The sequence below is a fragment of the Marmota monax genome, unplaced genomic scaffold (assembly GCF_021218885.2).
Source record: "Marmota monax isolate L192 unplaced genomic scaffold, Marmota_monax_Labrador192_F-V1.1 WCK01_AAM20220418_F8-fsc00069, whole genome shotgun sequence".
Classification (NCBI taxonomy): domain Eukaryota; kingdom Metazoa; phylum Chordata; class Mammalia; order Rodentia; family Sciuridae; genus Marmota; species Marmota monax.
Window position 1 is genome coordinate 3,402,912 of NW_026695243.1, and position 21,805 is coordinate 3,424,716.

At 47.6% G+C, this 21,805-nt stretch overlaps 1 protein-coding gene across 8 annotated transcripts in view; it reads left to right on the plus strand.

Moving 5' to 3' along the window:
• The first annotated feature begins 11,453 nt into the window (after window positions 1–11,453).
• Window positions 11,454–21,805, plus strand: part of Anks6 (ankyrin repeat and sterile alpha motif domain containing 6) — a 45,580-nt gene continuing 35,228 nt past the window's right edge. For all 8 annotated transcript variants that reach the window (XR_006854591.2, XR_006854592.2, XM_046457314.2 and 5 more), the window contains exons 1-2: window positions 11,454–11,834; window positions 20,026–20,528. Coding sequence is in view for 6 of the 8 variants with exons in the window: in XM_046457314.2 (XP_046313270.1) it covers window positions 11,485–11,834; window positions 20,026–20,528 (853 nt within the window). In the remaining 2 variants the exon portion in view is untranslated. The remainder of the gene's footprint in view (window positions 11,835–20,025; window positions 20,529–21,805) is intronic.

Sequence of the window (21,805 nt, forward strand, 5' to 3'; positions counted from 1 at the left end):
GTGGCATCAGAGATATTTTGGGGCTCGTGGTTGCCCTAGGATTGTGTGATTTGCTTATAGTGTTTAATTAGTGTGCACTGAATACTAGTTGGGGTGCTCCCGCACACCCAACACTTTTTGCATTAATCATTTACATTTGATGATTGATGTGATCGAATATATGTTTGCATTTAAAGACAATCTACCTTCAAATAATTATTAATAGCGCTGCTCACAACAGTGTCCCTTTTACTCTTCTAGAAGAGTCATATTGGATGAGGGCCTACTCTGAGGACCTCATTTTAACTTGATTCTATCTGGAAAGACTCTAATTCCAAATAAGGTCACATTCATAGTTACTGGAAATTAGGACTTCAAAATGTCATGGGGGGTGGGCACAATTCAGCCCTCACTACCATCACGCTTCGTTAAGGCATTTGATACATTGAACAGTGTTGAATCCACACCCTGCCCTCATAAGCAGAATGAATGAAAAGATTTAGAATATGAGCTTCGAGATCCCAGAGCTTGGTACAGAGTCACAGTGCGTGCCCTTATTTTACTTAATAATGGCCCCAAAGTGTAAGGTGACAATTGGGATAGTCAATGAGATGCTGTAAAGTGCTTCCTTTAAGTAAGGACTGCCTGCTGTCTCACCCCTGACCTCCTTAGGTGTGGGTCGGAGTTCACTGGGAGTATCTGAGGAAGGAAGGGCACAGCCTGGTGAAGTGCAGGGTCTGGCTACTCCCCAAAGACAACAAACACAATTCCCCAAGGAGCCTGGTTATCTAGTCATTATCTAATCAGGGAGTTTTCAAGATCTCTGAAGAAGCCCAGGGGACCATCCCACAAACAAAAAGTAAGCTGACTGGGTGGGGCTCCAGTTTCCCTCCCTGAAGCCAGGTACTTTGAGCTTCCTTACAGACTGCATATCCTCCTCCCTGGGAACGGGTACAAGGAACTGGTAATTAAAAAACAAAAAAAAAAAAGTGTTGTCCAAAGCCATGGCTTGAGGGTAGAAGAACAGGAAATAGCAAGGAGTAAAAAGATATGACAGAAGGCTGGGATTGTGGCTCATCGGTAGAGCACTTGCCTAGCACAGGCGGGACCTGGGTTCGATTCTCAGCACCACATACAAATAAAGGCATTGTGTTGTGTCCATCTACAAAAAAAAAAAAAGATTCTCTCTTTAAAAAAAAAAGATATGACAGAAACTGCCAAATATCTGCCAATATCCTTTCTCTTCTTTCTTAACAGTACAACCCATCCTCCCTTCCTTACTTCAGTCCATCCTTCCTTCTTTCCTTCCTTTCTTTCTCCTTCATGACAGGGTCTCACTATGTTGCCCAGGATGACCTCAAACTCCTGGGCTCAAGAGATCCTCCCACCTTGGCCTCCCAAGTATCTGGCACTGCAGGTATACGCCACCACACCCACTTAGAAGTTTTAATTTTTTAATTTGTTTCTCTTGGTAGAATAAAGACTAGATTTCCCAGCTTCCCTAGCAGCCAGGAATGGCCATGTGACTAAATGTGCCACTGATGGGCCACTAGTGGTGGTGTCAAGTGGGACTCCTGAGTACAGTAGTCCCTTTACCCTGATTCATTGTCTGTTTTGGTTCCTGCAGTCTCGATTACCCATGGTCAACCACCTTCTAAAAATATTACATGAAAGATTCCAGAAATAAACAAACTCATAAATTTCAAGTTGCATGTCCTCTGAGTAGCATGGTGAAATCCCCCACTGCCCCAATCTGTTCTGCCTGGAACATGAATCATCTTTTTGTCCAAAGTGTCCATGCCGTATATATCACCTGTCACCTAGTAACCTAACCCTCTTGGTTATCACACCAACTGTTGAGATTTCACAGTGCTAGTGTTCTAGGAAGCCTTATTTTACTTAATAATGGCCCCAAAGTGTAAGGTGACAATCAATGAGATGCTGTAAAGTGCTTCCTTTAAGTAAACACGTGAAAGTTCTCAACTGAATCAGGAAAGATAAGAAACCATGTGCTAAGGTTACTAAGACCTGCAGTACAATAAGATATTTGGGAAGAGAGATGACTCATAACTTTTATTATAGTATATCGCAATAATTTTCTTAATTTACTATTATTCATTGCTAATCTCTTGATCTATTTATAAATTTAACTTATAAGTTAAACTTTATCACAGATAAAATACAGTATATATAATGTTCAGTACTGTCCGAGATTTCAGGCATCCACTGGGGGGGTCTTTGACTATATCCCCTGCCAATAATGCAAGGGGTGGAAGCCTATGATAGTGTCTTTAAAGGACACTTCTTTATCCTTTCTTTTCCTGGCCAGATAGTGGATTTGAAGACTTGGATCATGAAGTAAAAGTCATCCACTGAGAGAATGGTGAAATAGATACTTAACCCTGTGGACCCTGGACCAGTCCTGACTCTCCTTTCCTGCTGCATTTATATGAAAGAGACGTAAATGTCTATTCATTTAAGTCACCGTCTTTGTGTTTTCCATCCTATGTAGCCAGTTTGAATCCTGACTCATACAAAGGACTAATTGCAAGAGAAGTACCCCCAGACCTGGCTCTGATAGTGGGGCAATTGTGAAACTAAGCTGCAAATTCTTTAATCCTTCCTCTTTGGAATAGGCAAGCCTCTAACTATTCAATCAGTAGACTGTGGTAGACCAAGACTCTGAGACACCTGAAGCCACTCCCACTTTGCCTAACCTTCAGGTAATCTCAACTGTGGCCCCAGGCAGCATGGAACAGAGAAGAAAGATGCCCTATTCAAATCCCTGGCCCACAGAGTCCAAAGGCAGAAGACAGTGGTTGTTTTACAGCATGATGCCTTGGGATGGTTTGTTACGCAGCAAAGGGAACTGGAACAAAGGAAGTATTTTCTCCCGTCAGGAAATACTGAGCATCTACTGTGCTCTCAGCGCCATGCCGCAGGACCAGGCATGCTCTAAGAAGCAAGTGTCAAAGAGAAACAAAGTCAGATGCTAGTTAAAGTGTGAAGGACAGATTTAGTCAATAGTATACTATTGCGGCAGGGTGGAGGGTCAGGGTGCATTGACCCCAGCTTTGTTTGTGGGGAGGTGGCTGAGTGTTTCAAAAGGGGCTGAAGGAAAAGACGGGGAGAACAGGGACCCAGCAGAGTCAGGGAAGTGAATAATTACAAAGGCTTGGTCTGTGCGCATGCTAATTAGGTCAGCTGTGTCTGTTAGCTGACATCATCAAAGTCAAGATTCCATTCTCCCAGAGCTGGGAGGGAGAGGCCCATCCCCTCTGATGATTCCTTTTAAATGAATGGCTTCCAGGTCCTTGTGCGAAATGTAAGAAATACATAGTCATCTCAAAGAAATAGAGGGAGGGTTCACAGTCAGAAGCCCTTTTTAGACTATGCTCTAAGAAAGGGAAGCCAAAGGCCTGGGGTCAGTCTGGCTACCACAGTGCACTCTTCAGGGACCCCTGTGCTCTGTGGATGCTTCAGGGATCTCAGGTCACCTTATAGATAGCACCCTTGTGCTATTAGAAACTATGCTGGTGTTTGCTTAAGTCTGGACATGAGCGAATGTTAGAGGCTGCAGTTGAGAAGAGAGCTCAGAAGAGCCTGGCTAAAGTTAGGTCAAGGCAAGAATCCTGGACACAAGATCTGTTTTTGACACCGTGGTGCTGAGCCTAATGGAGTAATCACACATCAAAAAGATAACTTCCTAGAGTTGTAATGGGTGAAGAATTACAAGGTGTTGAAAGGGTTTATTGTCTAGTTGATGGGTTTAGGGAAACTGAGAAAGCCCTGCAGGCTCCAGTAGCCTCCTAGAGCTGAGATGATATCTTGGGTTAGTCTGGCACTCCCTCTGCTGGGGCTTCCTGGGGAGAACTGGTGAAGGCTGTATTTTCTGTTTGTTTTACCAGGGGGAAGCGGGTCCAAACCTTTGAATCCATTCTTCTCAAGAGGATCACAAGCCAAAAAAGTTCCAGAAACACAACTCTGGCCCAGTTTCCTAGTTTTACAGATGGGGAGTTTGAGATACAGGGTGGGGAAGGGCCTCTGGCAACTTGGTGGCTCAGGTGGAGGTCAGAGACAGCCTGCAGACCTCTTTACTCCAGAGACACCCCCCCAGCCCCCGGCTCTGGAGGGGTGTGGGGCTTGGGTGAGCCATGGGGAGAAGGACAACCCTGTGCTGCTATCAGTCTCCTGTGACGTGGTTCCACCACAGTGCCCAGGGGCCTGCCTACTTCTTCCCAGGTGGTGCTAGAAGGCAGGTGTGCTGCAAAAGGCCTGGATCTGTGCCCCTGACCTCTGTTCAGACACCCAACACATTTAAGATCTGTGGTCAGATTAGAAAACAGACAAAGATTACAATTCATGAAGATGCCAAGTTGCAATGCTTCCCCATAGAGGCTCCTGGCAGAGAAAAGAACAATGGAATTAGGTCTTACAAGACATAGGTTAAAGCCCCAAGTAGTAGATACGTGCTGTTTGTTATTGAGCACCATTGGGTGTTGCAAATTGCTAGACTCATCTCACCCTAATGTCAACTTTGCAAGGAATACAGGCTCGGAGACATGAAGTGAAAGAAAGAAAAAGAAACAGGGAGGGAGAGAAATCCAGCAATAAAAGTATCAGATAAAAGAAATCAGAGGCCACTATGGAAATGATTTATACATTTGACTATTAAAATGTTTTTCATTCTATAAGGCTTCAAAAATAATACAAAGTCAAAAGGCAAATCAGAAAAAGATATTTGCAGATAACATTTACCCAGCATGTGAATCACTACAGAAATGAAAAGAACAAACAGAAATAAAAATGGCCAAAGGATTTAAATAGATTGTTCCTCTCCAAATGGATATAAACAGTTATAAAAGTATGAAAATATGCTTAAGCTCCCTGCTTAAAACGTATGCAAATTAAACTTCTTCTGCAATCTTTCTTCATCTATCAGATTGGCAAAGACTTAAGAGGCTATTAATTCCGGTATTGGCTAGGAGGTAAATAAACATACTCTCATACTCTCTCAGTGGAAATGTAAACTGACATAACCTTTTGGAAAGGTTATTTACTAGAAATGTTAATGTTAATATCCTTTTTTTTATTATTGGTTGTTCAAAACATTACAAAGCTCTTGACATATCATATTTCATACATTTGATTCAAGTGGGTTATGAACTCCCATTTTTACCCCGTATACAGATTGCAGAATCACATCAGTTACACATCCACGTTTTTACATATTGCCATACTAGTGACTGTAATGTTAATATCCTTTTGATTCTGCAATTCCACAACTAGGAAATTATCCAACAAAAATAGACTCACAAGTGCTCAAGAGATACACACAAGGAAGTTTTATTGGAGTATTATATATAAAAGCTAATAATTGGAGCTGGATACAGTGGCACATGTGTCCAGCAATCCCAGCTACTCAGGAGGCTGAGGCAAGATGACTGCAAGTTCCAGGGCAGCCAGGACAACTTGCAAGATGCTATCTCAAAATAAAGGAATAAAAATTCCCAGTATGGGGGAAAAAAAAGAAAGAAAGAAAGAAAAAAGAAAGCCAGCAGTTGGAAACAACCTAAATGTCCAACATTAGGAATTATAAAGCATTGCACATCCATACCATAACATATAACACAGTGACATTAACAAGCATGGCCTATGGCAAGGTGTTAACATACAAATGTGTTTAAGACACAGTAAATACGGAAAAGCAAGTTGGAGCTCAATGGATAGTATGATCCCACTTTCGCAAAAGGTAATATCTAAAGGAATATTTGTGGAACCATTAATTGTATTATATTTATTTCTGAAGAATGAGATTCTGTGGTCCTTTCATGTTCATTCAATTTCTTTACTTTTTCACCATTTTTTTTTTTTATTGATCGCCTACTATTTGGTGGACAGTGTGCTGGATTGTGGGAAGGCAGTGGTGACCAGCACCCAAAAGCATTCATCGCAAGGAGCTTGCATTCTATATTTGTACAACATCAGAATTCTTTGCAACATCATTACCTTATTAGAAAAGAAAGGAATTTGAAAGTAAATATTCTTTAGAGATTATTTATTTCTGAGCCTTCTTGACCTCCTTCAGTCTGGTCAAGGAGTTGACCACCTGTTCCATCTTTCCAATCTGTTTCTTCTCTTTCTTACCTAGACCATTTTTTTTCTGCCCCAGTATGTCCCAGTCTTGCTTGAGGCTGTCAATGACATATTCCAAACTGAGATACCTTCCTTCAAATTAATGACAAGAGCTCACAGAACACACTGTTCTGCAGTTATATGGGATCCCTTGGGAGCCAGGGGCTGTGTTCCTGTCATTCAACGCACACAATGCTTGGGACAGAAAAGGTGGTTTGTTCGAGTTGGCTGAATGGCAACTGGGTGCAGTGACAGAGAGCTTCCAGCTCCTATGCCTTCGGGTCCTTGGGGGAATCCTCTGGTTTCTTCCAGTCAGTGACAAGCACAGTTAGAGGTACATGCATGCATGTGGTCTTTTCTGCCTAATGCAGGACACCTTGGCAGGCAACCTTTGTTTGAGACCTCCGCATGGAGCTGGGCAGCTGAGACTGTTCCAGAACTGCCCTGCCGTCTACAGCTCCTTGCCGTCTCCTTTCTCAGGCATTAGCCCTGCATTGTGGTCTGAAGCTTCCCTTCCCTTCTTCACCTGCCCTCTTTATCCTTTGCCGCTGTCAGAAATCAGAAGTCATTTTGACTTCTGCGGGCATTTTCCCCAGAAAACAAACAAGCCAGCAAACACCCAGGCATCTTATTCTCAGGGAACACAAACCAACATAGAGATCAATGGGGGAAAATGCTGGAAGAGAGTTCAGAAGGAATTAAAACTATAGAGACAGTGACACAGAGATGCCTGTCCAAATATGCAGCATCCCACTTTGCCAATGTTAATGTGAGCCTGAATTACCTCGGGTAGTGCTAAAATGCAAATTGTGGTCCAGTGAGACTGGGATGGGACCCAGGTGCTATTCTTCTAACAGGTCTCCCAGGAGGTACCAGAGCTGCTGGCCCAAGGACCACACACCAAGCAGTGAGTTGTTGCATATCTTCCACAGCCTTTTCTGTGTCTTCCAGCCTTGGGAGGCTGATCCCAGGAGCCACTTCAGCAGGCTCCCAAACTCTGGCTTCCCATTGGGTTTCCTATGAGGAGCACTGGCAGGAGATCAGAGGGCAGGAGGAAAGCATAGAGGTGTTTGCTCCTTTGGGGAGGGCTTCCTACTGAGTTGCTGTGGCTTGGCCGGTGTCCCTCTACCAATCGCCAAGGTTCCTATCAGGTAGCCTGAGGAGGTTTTCTCTTTTGGAATTCCAGACCTGTCCCTTCAGGCCTGGGATGGTAATTGCTCCCTATCTCTACCATCCGGGGAGCACTGAGCCATCCCTGTGGCTCTGAATAAACCTGTCCATACTTCTGTAAATGGCTCTTTAGTTCCTTAGTTCCTCAGCTAAGTGTGCTAGCCATCCCTGGTTAGGACTCTGACTATGCTGTTCAGTGCAAGATTTCTTCATAACAGTAGAATACTGGAAACAAGCCAACTGGGCACCACTTAAAAGATGATTAAATAAATTATGGTACATCCTCTGAATGGTTTTTCAAGCAACCATTGAAAAGGATGCAGCCAATCGACATTCACCTACATGGAATGATGCCCAAGACACTTGCTAAATGGAAAAAAAAAAAGCAAAGCAAGCAAAATTCAGAACAGCATGTATCATTTGAACCCATAACCCATCCATTTTTTTTCTTTTTCTTTTTTTCTTCTTCTTTTTTTTTTTTTTTTTGGTACCAAGGATAGAACTCAGGGGCACTTAACCACTGAGCCACATTCCCAGCCCTTTTTGTATTTTATTTAAAGAGACAGGGTCTCATTGAATTGTTTGGGGTCTCCCTAGATTGCTGAAGTTGTCTTTGAACTTGCAATTCTCCTGCCTCAGCCTCCCAAGCTGCTGGGATTACATGTGTGCACCACCACATCTAGTTGAACCCATTCATTTTTTAAAAAAAGTAAATACGAACCCATTCATTTGAAAAAGGAAATTATGCATTTGTTAAGCTTTGGATTGCAAGTGGTCTGTGATGATAACCCTGCTCAAAATAAACCTAGCCAAAAAGAATGGGGATGAGAGTTTTCTGCCTTGGTCTCTTCCTGTCACTCTGATCTGCTTTCCTTTGTGATGGCCTCACTCCCAGGTGGTGGCAGAGTACATTTGGTTTAGAAGACCCCCACTTCAGACAGCTGACAACCTCACCAGATAGGGCCTTGCTCCCAGTTGCTTCAGCAAAACCCCTGGGCTCACACCAATCAGAATGGACTTGAACACTCGCTAACCACTGATCCACAGGGACAGAGGCAGTCTCCCCAAGAGAAAAAGCATGCCTACAAGGAAAAGACTGCAGAAGACTTTTGTTGTACGTTTTGGCTGCCAAACATCTGAACCCCTTTCCTACACTGAGGAGTGCCCCACCTTCTGGGGCGGAACTCCCTCCCACTCTTCTAGATTCTCAAAATGCCAAAGTGGCTTTCCTAGATTCCCTTTGGGTCACGTGCCATGACCCAGGCTGGGCCAATCAGACACTCCCACCTCAAGTTCTGAATCTGAAGCACTTATACTCAAAAAGTCCTGAGCTGACTCCATCCTGGTATAGGCTGCTGTTGTGGCATGGTTAGGGGTATGGTTCCTGACGTTTGGCCTCCAAAAATGTCTTCATGGGATCTGCGAACTGTGAAGTAATTTTGTATTAAATCCTCTTTCTGCTTAAATGATCCAGACCACTGATTTCTGCTGTTTGCAATAGAGATGCTGGATTAATGCTTACATTCTTGTGTGCATGTTCGCATATACATGACACTTTTTGGAGATAAAATGCATGTGACTACTGGTTATCTATGGGGAGTAAGACTGGGAGAGTGGGGGAGGTGGGAAAGGGGCTTTTATTTTTGCCTTGTGCCTCTTTGCATAGTTTTTGGAATTTGAATTTTTACATTATTTTTATAAATGATACAACCAATTAGTAAAAATAAAAGTCATTTGAATAAAAAGAATAAGACAGGTATAATACTTGGGATTTTCATTGAAACAAATGACTTTCTTAGACCTTCCAAAGGAAGCTGTCCTCACTCTGATTGTGATGAGCGAGGCCAAATCTGGAAGGGGGTGAGATGTACCAACTGAGCCCCAGTGGTGAGCATGGACCCTGCAACTTGCCTGCTCAAACGCTTCCCATGGCTCCCCATTGCTCTCAGAATAAACCCCACAATCTTCACCCTGCTGCCAAAGACCTTTGCAATCTAAACCCTGGGGACTTTCTTTATCTTTACATTTTACCTAGAAGAACTTTTCTTTTAGCCCTGCCAACCCAGATCCTCGGGGCATTTGTATCTTCTCTGATCTGACAAAGGCATGACTTACTCCTTCCTTCCATCAAGGTTTGTGCTGTTTTAATTCTATATAGATGAGACTTAGTCACAAACAGTCATGCATTGAGCACCTACCGTATGACCTTTTGTTAGGCTTCTGGAGCCAAAATTCACAGTCTATAGAAATTAATGACCCCATCCTAATAGAACGTTAGTGTCAGTGCCACAGCAGGTGGCATGAGGTATGCTATCTGTGGGCAGGGCCACTCTTCTCACAGCATCTTTCTTTTCCTCTGCCTGGATGGCTCCTTCCCCAAATGTCACTGTGCTTGCTTTCTCAGTTCCTTCTGGTCTCTGCAAATGTTCCTTTTTCAATGAAACCTTTGCCCACTGATTATGAAATAATATCCTTCTCTCTCTGCTAACTACCTGGATGTATGTTCTACTGTTCCAATAGCACTCAGTCACCATCCACCACTCAAGTAATTTATTGGGTTCTGTATTTACATTCTCTTTCCACTGTTTGCTCCAGGAAGGCAGATATCTTATCTTGTCCATATGTCCTTCCAGCTTGTAGAACTGTGCCTGGCACTAGCTGGCACTCAATAAATATTTGTGGAGAATGGAAAGGGAACTGGACCAGATATTGGAAGACAGAAATCCTGCAAAGTCTCCCTCAGAAGAGCTGCATTGCCTAAAGTAAGGCACAACCTCTTCAGGCCTCAGTCGAGTCCTCTGTAAATTCAGAAGATCCAGTAAGGATCAGTGTGTCTGCCTTTAGCATGCATCATAAACAGCTCAGAGCTTGCTAAAACACAGGTGGCTGGCCCTACTCCGAGTTTCTGACTAAGTAGTTCTGAGATGTGGCCAGGAAATCTGTATTTGTAAAAATTTCTCAGTTGGTCCGGGTATTGGTTTGTGGGCCACATGTCAAGGACCATGAATAAGGAGACAAAAAGTAGAAGAGGCATTTGTATCCCCTTTCAGGTGACAAACCAACACCTCGAAGTACACAGTGGGAGCACAGAGGCACCCTCCTTAATCCAATCAACAACTTTTGTAGGGACAGATGAGGCAAGGCACCGAGGAGGACAGCAGGAAACAGTTTTATTTGGCTGCAGCCAGGTTCAGAGGGCACAGTTTTTGCTGTAATCAATCAAAGCCCTGAACCCGGAGTTCAGGTAGTTTCAGATTTTTATACCCAGCATGTAAGGGGTGGGGCTCAGAAGTTCACATAAAAGCAGCCCCCCCCCCACTGTTCTGGGCAAGTTAACCCTTCAAGGACAATAAATGAGAAGGGGAGAGCTTCTTCTCTCCCTTCTTTCCTCCCTCTGCCATCTGTTACCATGGAGCCCAATTGGTAACTTCTCTTATTTTAGAGATGTAACATCTCTGTGAAGCTCTAACTCAAGGCCAGAGGCCTTGTTAAAGGATTTTTTTTGTTGTTTTTTTAATCACATTTTGCATTTGCAAACAGCTTCTACAAACTACTATACTGGATACATGTTTGTGAAAAACAAGTAAAGGGCCTTCAGCACCTGGAGTGCCGATTTCTTCCCGGCCAGTGGCCAAGTAAAATAGAGCAACAGGAAAATAGGAAGTTTAACTACATTGAACTTTTTTTTTTTTTTTCTGTAGAAACTCTTTTGCTTATAGTCTGAGAAGCTTGGGTTTTTTTTTTTTTTTTTTTGTGGAGGAATGTGTGCCACTACACAACTGTTGGAGAAGCGCCCATTAAGAGGAGGGCGCCGGGCATCAGCTGGGCACGCGGGCCTTGTCCAGGCCGGTTCAACTATGGACCTGGCCTGGCCTGGTGGCCCCGCGGGGAAGGCTGGACAGCCGCTCAAAAACCCTCACGCAGCCTTAAGTCTCCAGAACCGCGGGAGAGGGTCACAAGCGGGCGCTGAAAAGTCAAGGGCCAACCCACCGGGGAGGCGGACGCTGCTCCGGGCTTCCCGGAACCCGGGGTTCCCGCCTCCGCCGCCCGGGTGGTGTACGCGCGGCCACAGCCGCGGCCTCGTCCCAGCGCGCGCCCGGCGCAGTGGGCGCGGGCGGCGGCGGAAGGGGGCGCGGGCGCGGCGCCGGGGGCGGAGCCGGAGGAGCGCACAGACGCGGGCCGCGGGCGGCCGCGGCTGCGATGGGCGAGGGCGGGCTGCCTCCGGCCTTCCAGCTGCTGTTGCGCGCCTGTGACCAGGGCGACACGGACACTGCGCGCCGGCTGCTGGAGCCGGGGCCGCCGGAGCCGGCCGAACGCGGCGCGGAGCCCGAGGCGGGCGCGGAGCCGGCGGGGCCCGAAGCGGCCGGGCCCGGGGCGGCGGCGCCCGGGGCGCCGGTGCCGGTGGACTGCTCGGACGAGGCGGGCAATACGGCGCTGCAGTTCGCCGCGGCCGGGGGCCACGAGCCCCTCGTGCGCTTCCTGCTGCGGCGCGGCGCCTCGGTCAACAGCCGCAACCACTACGGCTGGAGCGCGCTCATGCAGGCGGCCAGGTGAGCGCAGCGCTGGGGACCAACCTGCCCACGGACGGCCGCAGACGCCCCGGGAGGCAGAGAGTCAAGGACTCCTTAGAGTTGGACCGGTCAACTTGAGCATTTTCTGGTAAACTTAGACTAGAAGTGGAAGGATCTTGTATTTAACATGAAGTCGGAGTCTTAGAAACTTTGGCCTTTCAAAACAATCTGGAGAGCGAGTAGAACCTTAGAGACTCGGGTTCTGATATTTTAATTCATTCTTTTTTGCAAGAAAGGTTGTCTGAGACCCTACCTCTCACCACGATTTGGCGTTGGAGGTACTGTGGAAACCAGTGAAGTCCCCACCCCTGTGTGGCTCACAGACTGGTGGGCAGGCTAGACAAAGGAACAAACTTGAGCAGGAAAATTTGGGTAACTCTGGTGCAGTTGACCCAGTTTGGAGAGAGAGGGGAAGGCGTTTGGTAGAAATGATGTCCAGAAAGGAGGATGTGTCAAAATTAACCAAGACAGAAAAAATGGGAGGGGGGAACCACATAATGGAAAAACAAGGTAGCAAGTGGGAGGACAGCGGGGAAGGATGTGCAGATGAAGTCTCCTTGCAGAGAAGGCAGGTGCCCGGTTGGTACTTAGAAGGGCCCACTAACCTAAGGACATTGGAGGGTCATGGAATGAGTGACAGGATCAGTTTTGTGTTTTGGAAAGATCACTTTCACTGCAGTGTGAGATGGATTGGAGAGATAGGCTAGAGTCAGAAAGGCGGCTTGGGAGGGGACTGTAGCAATCCAGAAAGAGGTGAGAAGCCTGGACCAGAATGGAGAGGAGAAAGACAGTGGCAGAGAGCAGAGATGAGTTTGAGATTTACTCAGGAATCAGGTTCTAATGTCTGCCTGGCCTTGGGGAGCGGGCAAGGGAAAGGGTGACGGCAAAGACTACCTGTGGATTTCTGGTTGATGGTAAATACACTGAGCTGGAGAACACAGGAGAAGGGGCAGGTGTGAGAAAGCGTGGCCTCAAGCACACCTCAGAGTTTCCAGCAGGGAACCAGATCTGGGGGTCTGGAGGGCACAGGAGGGTCTGAGCCCAAGGATAGGAAGTTGATAGCATGTTGATGACAACCTGAACTCTGGAATAGGAGGAATTATCCAAGGGGAATGTGTCAGTTACTACGAGACCTTGGGGCTTTATTAAAGCAACAACCATTTATTTAGCATTTTTGCCATTCTGGTCTCATCTGTCTTCTTTACACAGCTGTGATCAACAGTTTGCCCACAGCTGTGTAAGGGATCTGGGTGGCTTTTTTTTTTTTTTGAGAGTTGACTGGATGTTGGCTTTGACCACAGGGGTGATGGGACTGCTTCTCTTTCATCCTTCAGGTGTCCGGCCTGGGCTGTCCTGTGTCAGCAGCAGTGTCCCTAGCATCTGAAACACACTGTTCACTTCTGCCACATTCTCTTGGCCTAGGCAAGTTACAAGACCATCCCAGATGAGAAGAGTGGGTACAGATGGTACCACCTGATGGGGAAGAGTGGCAGACTCATTTGCCATGCCTGGAGACAGGGAGGGGAATACCTGCTATCCATTTTGTCAATAATCTACTCTATTAATATTAATGGATTACCCATAAGCAGGCCCAAGTCCAAGAGCTTTGTACATACTAACCCATCTTACTGTCACAATAGCACCAGCATCCCTGTAGAGGGAAAGGGAAGATGGCAGGAGAGCCCCAGATGGTGAAGGTCTGCAGGACGGCATTGGTGGAGGACTGAGGAGGATGTGAACACACAGAAAGTGCCGGTAGCTCTTTCACAGAGCTTGGCTCTGGGGTTGAGGAGGATGCTTGCCTAGGGTTTAAAGGTTTTTAGGATGGTCAGAGTTGGGCAGGCTTACCAGCTGATGGGATGAGTCATGGAGGACTAATTAGAGGTGTTCAGATAAGTAGGGGTGGAGGTTCCCTAGGCTGGATTAATATTGTTCCTTATAGAAAAATGTGTTTTTAATTTGTCTTTTTAAAAAGGATTATTTAATCAAAAATGCCTCCAGATATTGCCACGTGTCCCCTGGAAACCACTCTTTGATGCATATACAGGCAGACGAGGTGGTTGACTTCAGCCTTGTTCAGATTCTACACTGTTCTGCACTTTGCTTTTTCCACTTGATATACTCTGACAGTGTTTCTGCATCGGTACTTAAAAACCTCCCTTGATTTCCAATAGCCTGACAATATTTTATTGTATGATAATTTATTTCACCAGCCCTTTGTGGTCATTTAGTCTCCTGCTGTTTTCATTCATGCTGCAGTGACCAGTCGGATACACACGTCATTTTACAGGTGCTCAATTGTCGCTGCAGGAGCTTCCCTAGGGAGGGCATAAGGGCCATTTGTAATTTTGATGGATAGTGTCAGATCTCCCCGAAGGTGTGCTTGTTTCCTATGGCTGCTGTAATCAATTACCACAACAACACAGATTTATTGTGTTAACAGTTCTGGAGGTCAGAGGCAATGGGCCTCCCTGGGCTAGAATTAAGGTGCTGCAGAGTGGTGCTCTCTCTGGCTCTGGGGGGAATTCTGCTCCTTGCCTTTTCTAGCTTCTGGAGTGGCCTGCATTCCCAGGCTTAGGGGCCCTTCCATCTTCACAGCCAGCAACAGAGCTTTACTCCCACCTCTCTTCCCTCCTCATACCTCCTCTACCTCTGAGCCTTCTGCTTTCCTGTGCCACCTGCCACGTTGGTTGAAAGGAACCTTGAGATGACCCTGGCCCACCTGGGTCATCGAGGCTGCTCACCACTCAGCTGATGGTGACCTCTATTCCATCCAAGCCTGAATGTCCCTTTACCAGGTCATGTAGAATATCTACAGTGCCTAGAGATAAGGATGTGGACACCTTGGGGGCCATTTATTCTGCCAGCCACAATAGTTACCCGCCCCCTGCCCCCCCCCCCCCCAACATCAGCAGCGTATGAGTGCCTGTCTTTCTCTGGCCTACAGAATATGTGATCAAACTTTTGGATCATTGCCAATCTAATGTATGAAAATCTCAGCATAGCCGAGTTTGCACATTTTAAGTGGTTGGTGAAAGAATCTTCTTTCCCTATGTGTGAGCCCTTTGTATTTTCCATGCCTTTTAGAAAAAAAAAAAAAGCTTTTAACCGTAATCTTCTCTTGGTGACTCAATATTTTATTTCTCAGAATTCTTTTCCAAGTGTTACACAGATGTTCATGTAACTTAATTTGTATTACTAGTAAGATTTCATTCTTGCAAATATTGTTTTCAGCCACCATATGGAAGTCCATCCATGGGATGTACTGTGGTTTGCTCTTACCCATTCCCCAACCCTGGGACATTGATGTGAATTAATTTAGAAACCTACTTAGGGATTGCAGCCTGTGTTCACGGGCTGCCCATGTTTACTAAATCTAGCATTTTACCCACCTGTTTAACACGTTGACATCTTCTGTCTAAAGACACCTTTTCTCCTTGCCCAGAGTAGTTGAGGTGACCTTAAAGCCTTTTTATATCCCTCCTAATGGTACCACCTCTTCTCCCAGGCTTTAAAACTCCAGGTAAGTCCAGGACTTGTCTGCCCAGTGGGCTTTGGCATGGCCCTGAAATCCACATCCTTCTTTTTTTTGGTGCTAGGGGATTGAACTCGGGCACTCAACCACTGGAGCCACATCCCCAGCCCTATTTTGTGAGACGGGGTCTCACTGAATTGCTTAGCACCTCACATTTTTGCTGAGACTGGCTTTGAACTTGCAATCCTCCTGCTTCTGCCTCCCGAGCTGTTGGGCCACTGCGCTGGGCCCTGAAACCACACTCTTCTCTTCTTTGTCTCTGCCTTGGTCCAGACCAGGCCTTTGTAGTGGCCCCCACTTGCTCCCTCTCTCCAGCTGTACCTCTCCCTTGACGGCTCCCCAGCCAGAACCCTGAGTGTTCTGTGGCATTCTAAGGCCTCACGTTCAGACCCTTCCCGGTACCTCCTCTTCTGCTTTTCCTGGCTTCCTAAATCAAGGCAAGATGATTTCATCTGGGCCTTCTGTGTGTGTGTCTGCATTTTTTAAAGCTAACACTGGTTATTTACTGTATGCTAGGAATGTCGTCTCCATCTTATAGAGAGGATCTGAGATTTAGATAATGAAATTTGTCCCCCAGCTGACCATTGGTCAGAGCTGATTTGGGGGTCCCACTGCAGGGCCCTCATCATAGCTGCATACATACAGGGGTGTCCCTTCTTCCCTTCTGCCCTCAGTGAAGACTGCCCGCTCCAGTTCCGCTTCTTCCAGGGAGCCTCCCATGCTCTGCACCTTTTCCCTGGTTGCTCTACCAGGAAGGCCTTGGTAGCAGTGTCCGCCATACCACATCAGAGCTGGCTGCCATCCTCAGTGGTACCCAGACCTGGCCACACCTGAGAATCACTGGGATTGTTTTCCAAGGAGAGATTGCCGAGTTACCTTTCTGGAGGTTGTGATTCAGAAGTCCTGTGGCGGATTGTGAAGGGTAGGGACTGTGTGAGAAGAAGCTCTCAGTGGCTCTGGCATGTGGGTTTCCCTAACACAGAGGTCCTGGAGAGGCCACGGGTGCTTACTGAGGTTCCCGGCCACAGCACCTGGATGCCTCCCAGTGTCTCGGAGACCCCTGGTCACCAGTTTTTGCTCCTCCTCAAGTGCTGCAGGATGGTCAGCGTTACTTGATTGATTTCAGGTTAATTTCTGTTCATCTTGATGGAGCAGGAGACTCAGAATAACCTGTGATGGTTAACTAGTAATAATTTAACTTTTTTAGAGGACTTTCTTCTGTGAATCATGGTGGTGTACAAAGAGCTGGGACTTGGGGCCCACATAGCCTGACTTTGTGGCTTCCAAATCGAGAGAGTGAACTAACCACATCCCTCTTCATGCCTCAGTTTATCCCACAGGTGCTGTTTGGGAACGATAGTATGATATACTCTTATATTTCTGTGACAGTAGGGTAGGAGCCTTCTTTCTACAAGAGGGTTAGAATTCGCACTTGCTGTCACTGACCCTAGGTGGGTCCCAGGCACTCCAAGGCTTATTGGTAGTATGGGGCGTCTACTCAGGGACCACCTGCCTGCGTGGAGTTGGGGTCTGTCTTACGCCTTAGTGTGGAGGAGTCATGAGGGAGGCTTCCTGAAGTCAGTCTGTCATCCTGTCAGATCGGGATGACCCCTGTGTGGATGCTTTCTAGGCTCATGTCCTCCTTCTCCAAATTGAGATGAGCCTCAAGATCCTCCTCAAGTGACACTCTGGCAGACACCACTTTGGCCCGAGTGAGCATCTGTGTATCACCCCTGGTCTTGGTGTTTCAAAGCTCATGGCTGGATCAGGCCATCAGAGGTCCCTGCCTGGACTTTGCAACTCTGGCTTCTTATAGAGGTTTTAGTGATAGACACGGTTACAAGAATGATTTTTCCTATTCGTGAAAGAAGAGGTGGGGCTGAGTGCGCCCCTTTTTTGTGTCAAGTATTGTGTTTAGTACTTAAATGAACTAGCTTGTTTGGTCCACACAAAACCTTAGAAAATAGGTTCTATTTGAATTCTCCTTTTCTAGATGAGGAATTGAGGCCCAGAGAAACAACGTGTCCAAGGCTGCACAGCTCGTGGCAAAGTCAGATTCACCCTCCAGCAGGTCGCCCCAGAGCTGTACTCCCAGCCTTAAATCTGGTAGTTTTCTTCTTGGTGTTGGTGGCAAGGAAGTGACTCACTAGATTGGCCAGCGATGTCTGGCCAGGAGACCGGGTGGCCTGGTGTTTACTCTGGCGCTGATTTCTCCCTTGGCCTCTTTATCGTCCCTCCGCTTCCTTCATTCCCCTGCTGTGGGAGTGGCAGAGCTGGACGCTGGGCCCAGTGCTCTGAGTGGTGGGAACGTGTGCCATCTTCAAACACAGGTGTTAATTGCTGAAATTAATTGGTAATCATAGCACCTGCTCAGAAAGCCCCTAGCATCCCCATGTCCAGTAATTACCTATTAAAACTTAGCATCCGAAAAATCATCTCAGCCTCTGTTGAATCTTCGTATATTTCCAGCCTAATTGAATGCTCTTTAGGGCTACCTGTGAGTTCAGAAAACATTCCAGAATTCAGTGTACCTGCTCTAACTCAGCCCTTTGCTTCCCTTGTAAAAATTGGGTAGACCGGAAGAGCTGCGTGAGGCTTGGAGTTCTAGTTGAGATTCATTGCTTTCCCCTGTAATCTTCAGTTGTGAAATTCGAGGCAAGGAGTTCACCTCTGGGCTTTCTAGGATCAAATGAGATAAAAATCTGAAAACACTTTGTGATCTGCTGTTAGAGATTATGCCAGGTGTTATTTTATGCTTGATCACTAAACAGTGCAGTCCCTTTAAAGCCCCGACTCCGGTGGGCAGTTCCTCCATTATTTCTGTGGCCTGGACCTTCGTCTCCCTGGTTATTCTGTTTATGCATTCGCTTACCTGTCCATTGATGCAGTTCCTGAGCTCCAGTATGTGCTAGCCCCTATGTTAAGGGCTGGGGAAACAAGAGTGTGCAGAAACCAGTTGTGTCCTTGGAAAGACCACTGTCAAGTGGGGGAGAGAGAGAGTTCTAGAAAGAAGGTTCAGGTGTGGACACAGAATAAGGTTGCAACTGACCTGGCCTGTTAGGGGTTCCGTCCGGAAGCCGCACAGAAAAGGTGAGAGCTGAGCCAAAGCCTGAGCAGGACTGAGTGTGTTCAGTAAGTGCACACTTACTGAGGGGCTGGGGGGGCAGGGGAGGAGGGTGTGATGTGGGAGCAGGGAGGGTGAGGTTGGTAAAATAGCCCTCTTTGGACAGTGGGAAGCTGGCGTGTAACCATCAGATTTTGTTTGGGGTTGCATGGAGGATGGGTGAGGGAACAGATTGGAGGTGAGACAGGGGCAGGGGGCAGAGTTGCAGCCAGTGTTTCAGTGTGACTTGTCCCTCTCTCTGCTCTGGGAGAAGGGACTGGAAAGGCCCAGCCCCCAACCCCTCAGCTGGGGGAGCCAGTTTACCAAGCTGTCCCCCCTAAAGTGAGTTGCCCTGGGCTGTTAAGGTTCATGTCCCAGAAGGTATTTATAAGTTCAGCGGGAGACTTAGCCCAGCTCAGACCTGGCCCTGCCTCCACAGGAGGAGGGAGGCCCTGGATTTAGATGAGAAGCAAAACCCATTTCCAGAAATGGAGGGGTGAGGACAAACCTTAAAGCCTCCCTACAGATGCAGATGTTTGTGGTCTCCTGGACCTCTCAGGGTGGGCCCCTCCTGGTCATTCTTTCCTGGTTAGTCCGGGCCTCTTCCAGCTCGCACACTCTGCTGAACTCAACAAAATAGAACTTTTCTATCCACTGATGTTGAATGAAGGAAGAGCTTTTGCAGGGAAGAGATACCTGTTTCCCTCTTCCTCATGTTAGGGTTTGGTGGGCGCTTGTCTCCCCCGCTCAGGCTGGTTGAGGAAGGTCCGGCCCAGGCCAAGTTCTCAGCTGCCTGCAGTGAACATTCCTGCCAGCTGGGGGCAGCAGGCCGGCGCCGAGGTGCCTGAGCGCCTTTGCTGAACACAGTGCCCCTCCTCTTGGCGTTCAGAGGGTGTGTTGTGTGTTGGGGGCTGGGGAGGGTCGATGTCAGTCAGACATGGGCCCTGCCGGTGGGGGAGATCAGCACAGGCAGAGAGGCAGATTACAGGCTAGAAAGCAGAATAAAATGCACTCTGAGATGTGGGAGGCAGCCTGGCATAGGGGAAAAAGCGAGGGCAACGGGATTCAGGCCGACCTGGATTCCGACCCTGATGCTGCCCCTTACCAGCTGTGTGCCCTTGGCAGGTTGCAGAATGTTAATGCTGAGCAGTTAACAATAGCTGACGTTGAGAGACTGCTTCCTGTGGCCAGGCACTGCTCCAGGTGCTGTGTATCTGTATTAACTCATTTAAGCTCCAGCAACCTTTGAAGTAGGTACAGGCATGGCCCCATTTTATAGACCAGGAAAGGAAAACAGAAGCAAACGATTCTTTCTGCAGGTTGATGGGGGAGCTGGAACCGTCCCTGGACAGGGCATTTGCTTATCTGGTGAGGCTGCATGTGCAGGGCCATTGTGGTGTCTGACACCAGGGAAAGGTCATTTATTCTAGGCAGCTGTTGTGCCTCTAGTGACCAGTGACAATGGGGGCTATTGAGCTGTTTCCTCATTAGTGCTCCCTGTTTAAATGACCAATTTTCTATTTTCCTGGCAGATTTGGGCACGTGAGTGTGGCACACCTCCTTTTGGATCACGGGGCTGATGTCAATGCCCAGAACCGGCTGGGGGCCAGCGTGCTCACCGTGGCATCTCGGGGTGGCCACCTGGGTGTGGTGAAGCTGCTGCTGGAAGCTGGTGCCTTTGTGGACCATCCCGGCCACTCCGGGGAGCAGCCGGGAATGGGAGGTGGCAGGGATGAGCTGCTGGACATTACAGCCCTGATGGCCGCCATCCAGCACGGGCATGAGGCTGTGGCGCGTCTGCTGATGGAATGGGGTGCGGATCCCAACCATGCAGCGCGGACTGTGGGCTGGAGCCCACTGATGCTGGCAGCACTCACCGGGAGGCTTGGCATGGCCCAGCAGCTGGTGGAGAAGGGAGCCAACCCCGACCACCTCAGCGTACTGGAGAAGACCGCCTTCGAGGTGGCACTTGACCGCAAGCACAGAGACCTTGCAGATTTCCTGGACCCGATGACCACAGTCAGGCCCAAAACAGGTCAGGCTACACCACCACCCTACCCCTGCCCCTGCCCCTGCTGTTTAAGTGGCTCAAACCAAGAATTGCCTGCCTGGAAGGGCACACAAAACTCAGAGTCCAGCCTTGCAGACCAATGGGACTTGAGCTGTGGCGTGTGCACAAGTCAGATGGGGGTGCCTGTTACGGCAGGTTCTGTCCACCCTCCAGAGAGCGTGATGTGGTAGCTCTGGGGAAACCCCGGAGACCTACCTAGCCAGGCCTCTCCTTCCTAACCAGATGATTCTGATGCAGGTGGTTCTAGGATCCTTCTAGAACAGAGGTCAGCAAACTTTCTCTGTACAGGACTAGATAATAAATATTTTAGGCTTTGTGGGCCATACAGTCTGTGTCAGAACTACTCGATTCTGTTAGAATGAAAGCAGCCATACACAGTATGTAAATGAGTGGGTGTGGTTATGTTCCAGTAAACCAAATTACCGTGACAGGCAGCAGGGGGATTTGGTCCCTGGGCTGTAGTTTGCCAGCCTCTGCTCTGGAACGGTGTGCTTAACTGCCAGCAGTCAGTCCCCGAGACCAGTTCACATGAAATTAGTGAAAATCACCCTCCCTTTTGAATTGATTTTTTCTTTTAACATTTATTAATGTGTTTCTGTTTTCCTTTTTCTTTTGTTGGGGGGGATGAGGGGTAACAGGGATTGGATTCAGGGGCACTACACCACTGAGCCACATCCCCAGCCCTTTTTTGTATTTTATTTAGAGACAGGGTCTCACTGAGTTGCTTAGCACCTCTCCGTTGCTGAGGCTGGCTTTGAACTCAAGATCCTCCTGCCTCCGCCTTCCAAGCTGCTGGGATCACAGGTGTCTGTCACTACACTTGGTTGTCCTGCTTCTTTTTTGCCATTTTTTTTTCTGGCATTTATAAGGTGGTTTGAACAATCCTTAGTGAATCTGCCACAGGACACGTTGCATTTCCAAACCTTTAGTTCATCATGTGCAATAGGCCCAGGAAACAGTGTCACAGCAGGATCAGATACAAGTGCTGACCTCCTGTCCAGCAGGCCCAATTTGAGACAGTTCTCCCACTCTGCAGCTGGGTGGCCTAGGACATGTTAATTGTCCCTCTAGGACTTCCATGTCCTTTTTCATAAAATAGTCATAACACATTTCCCTGATAAGGCTTTGTGGGGAGTCATTAGGGTCATACCTATAAAATGCTTATCCCATACACACACACACACACACGCTCGCGCGTGTGCACACACGCACATGCACACACATGCACACGCACACACATA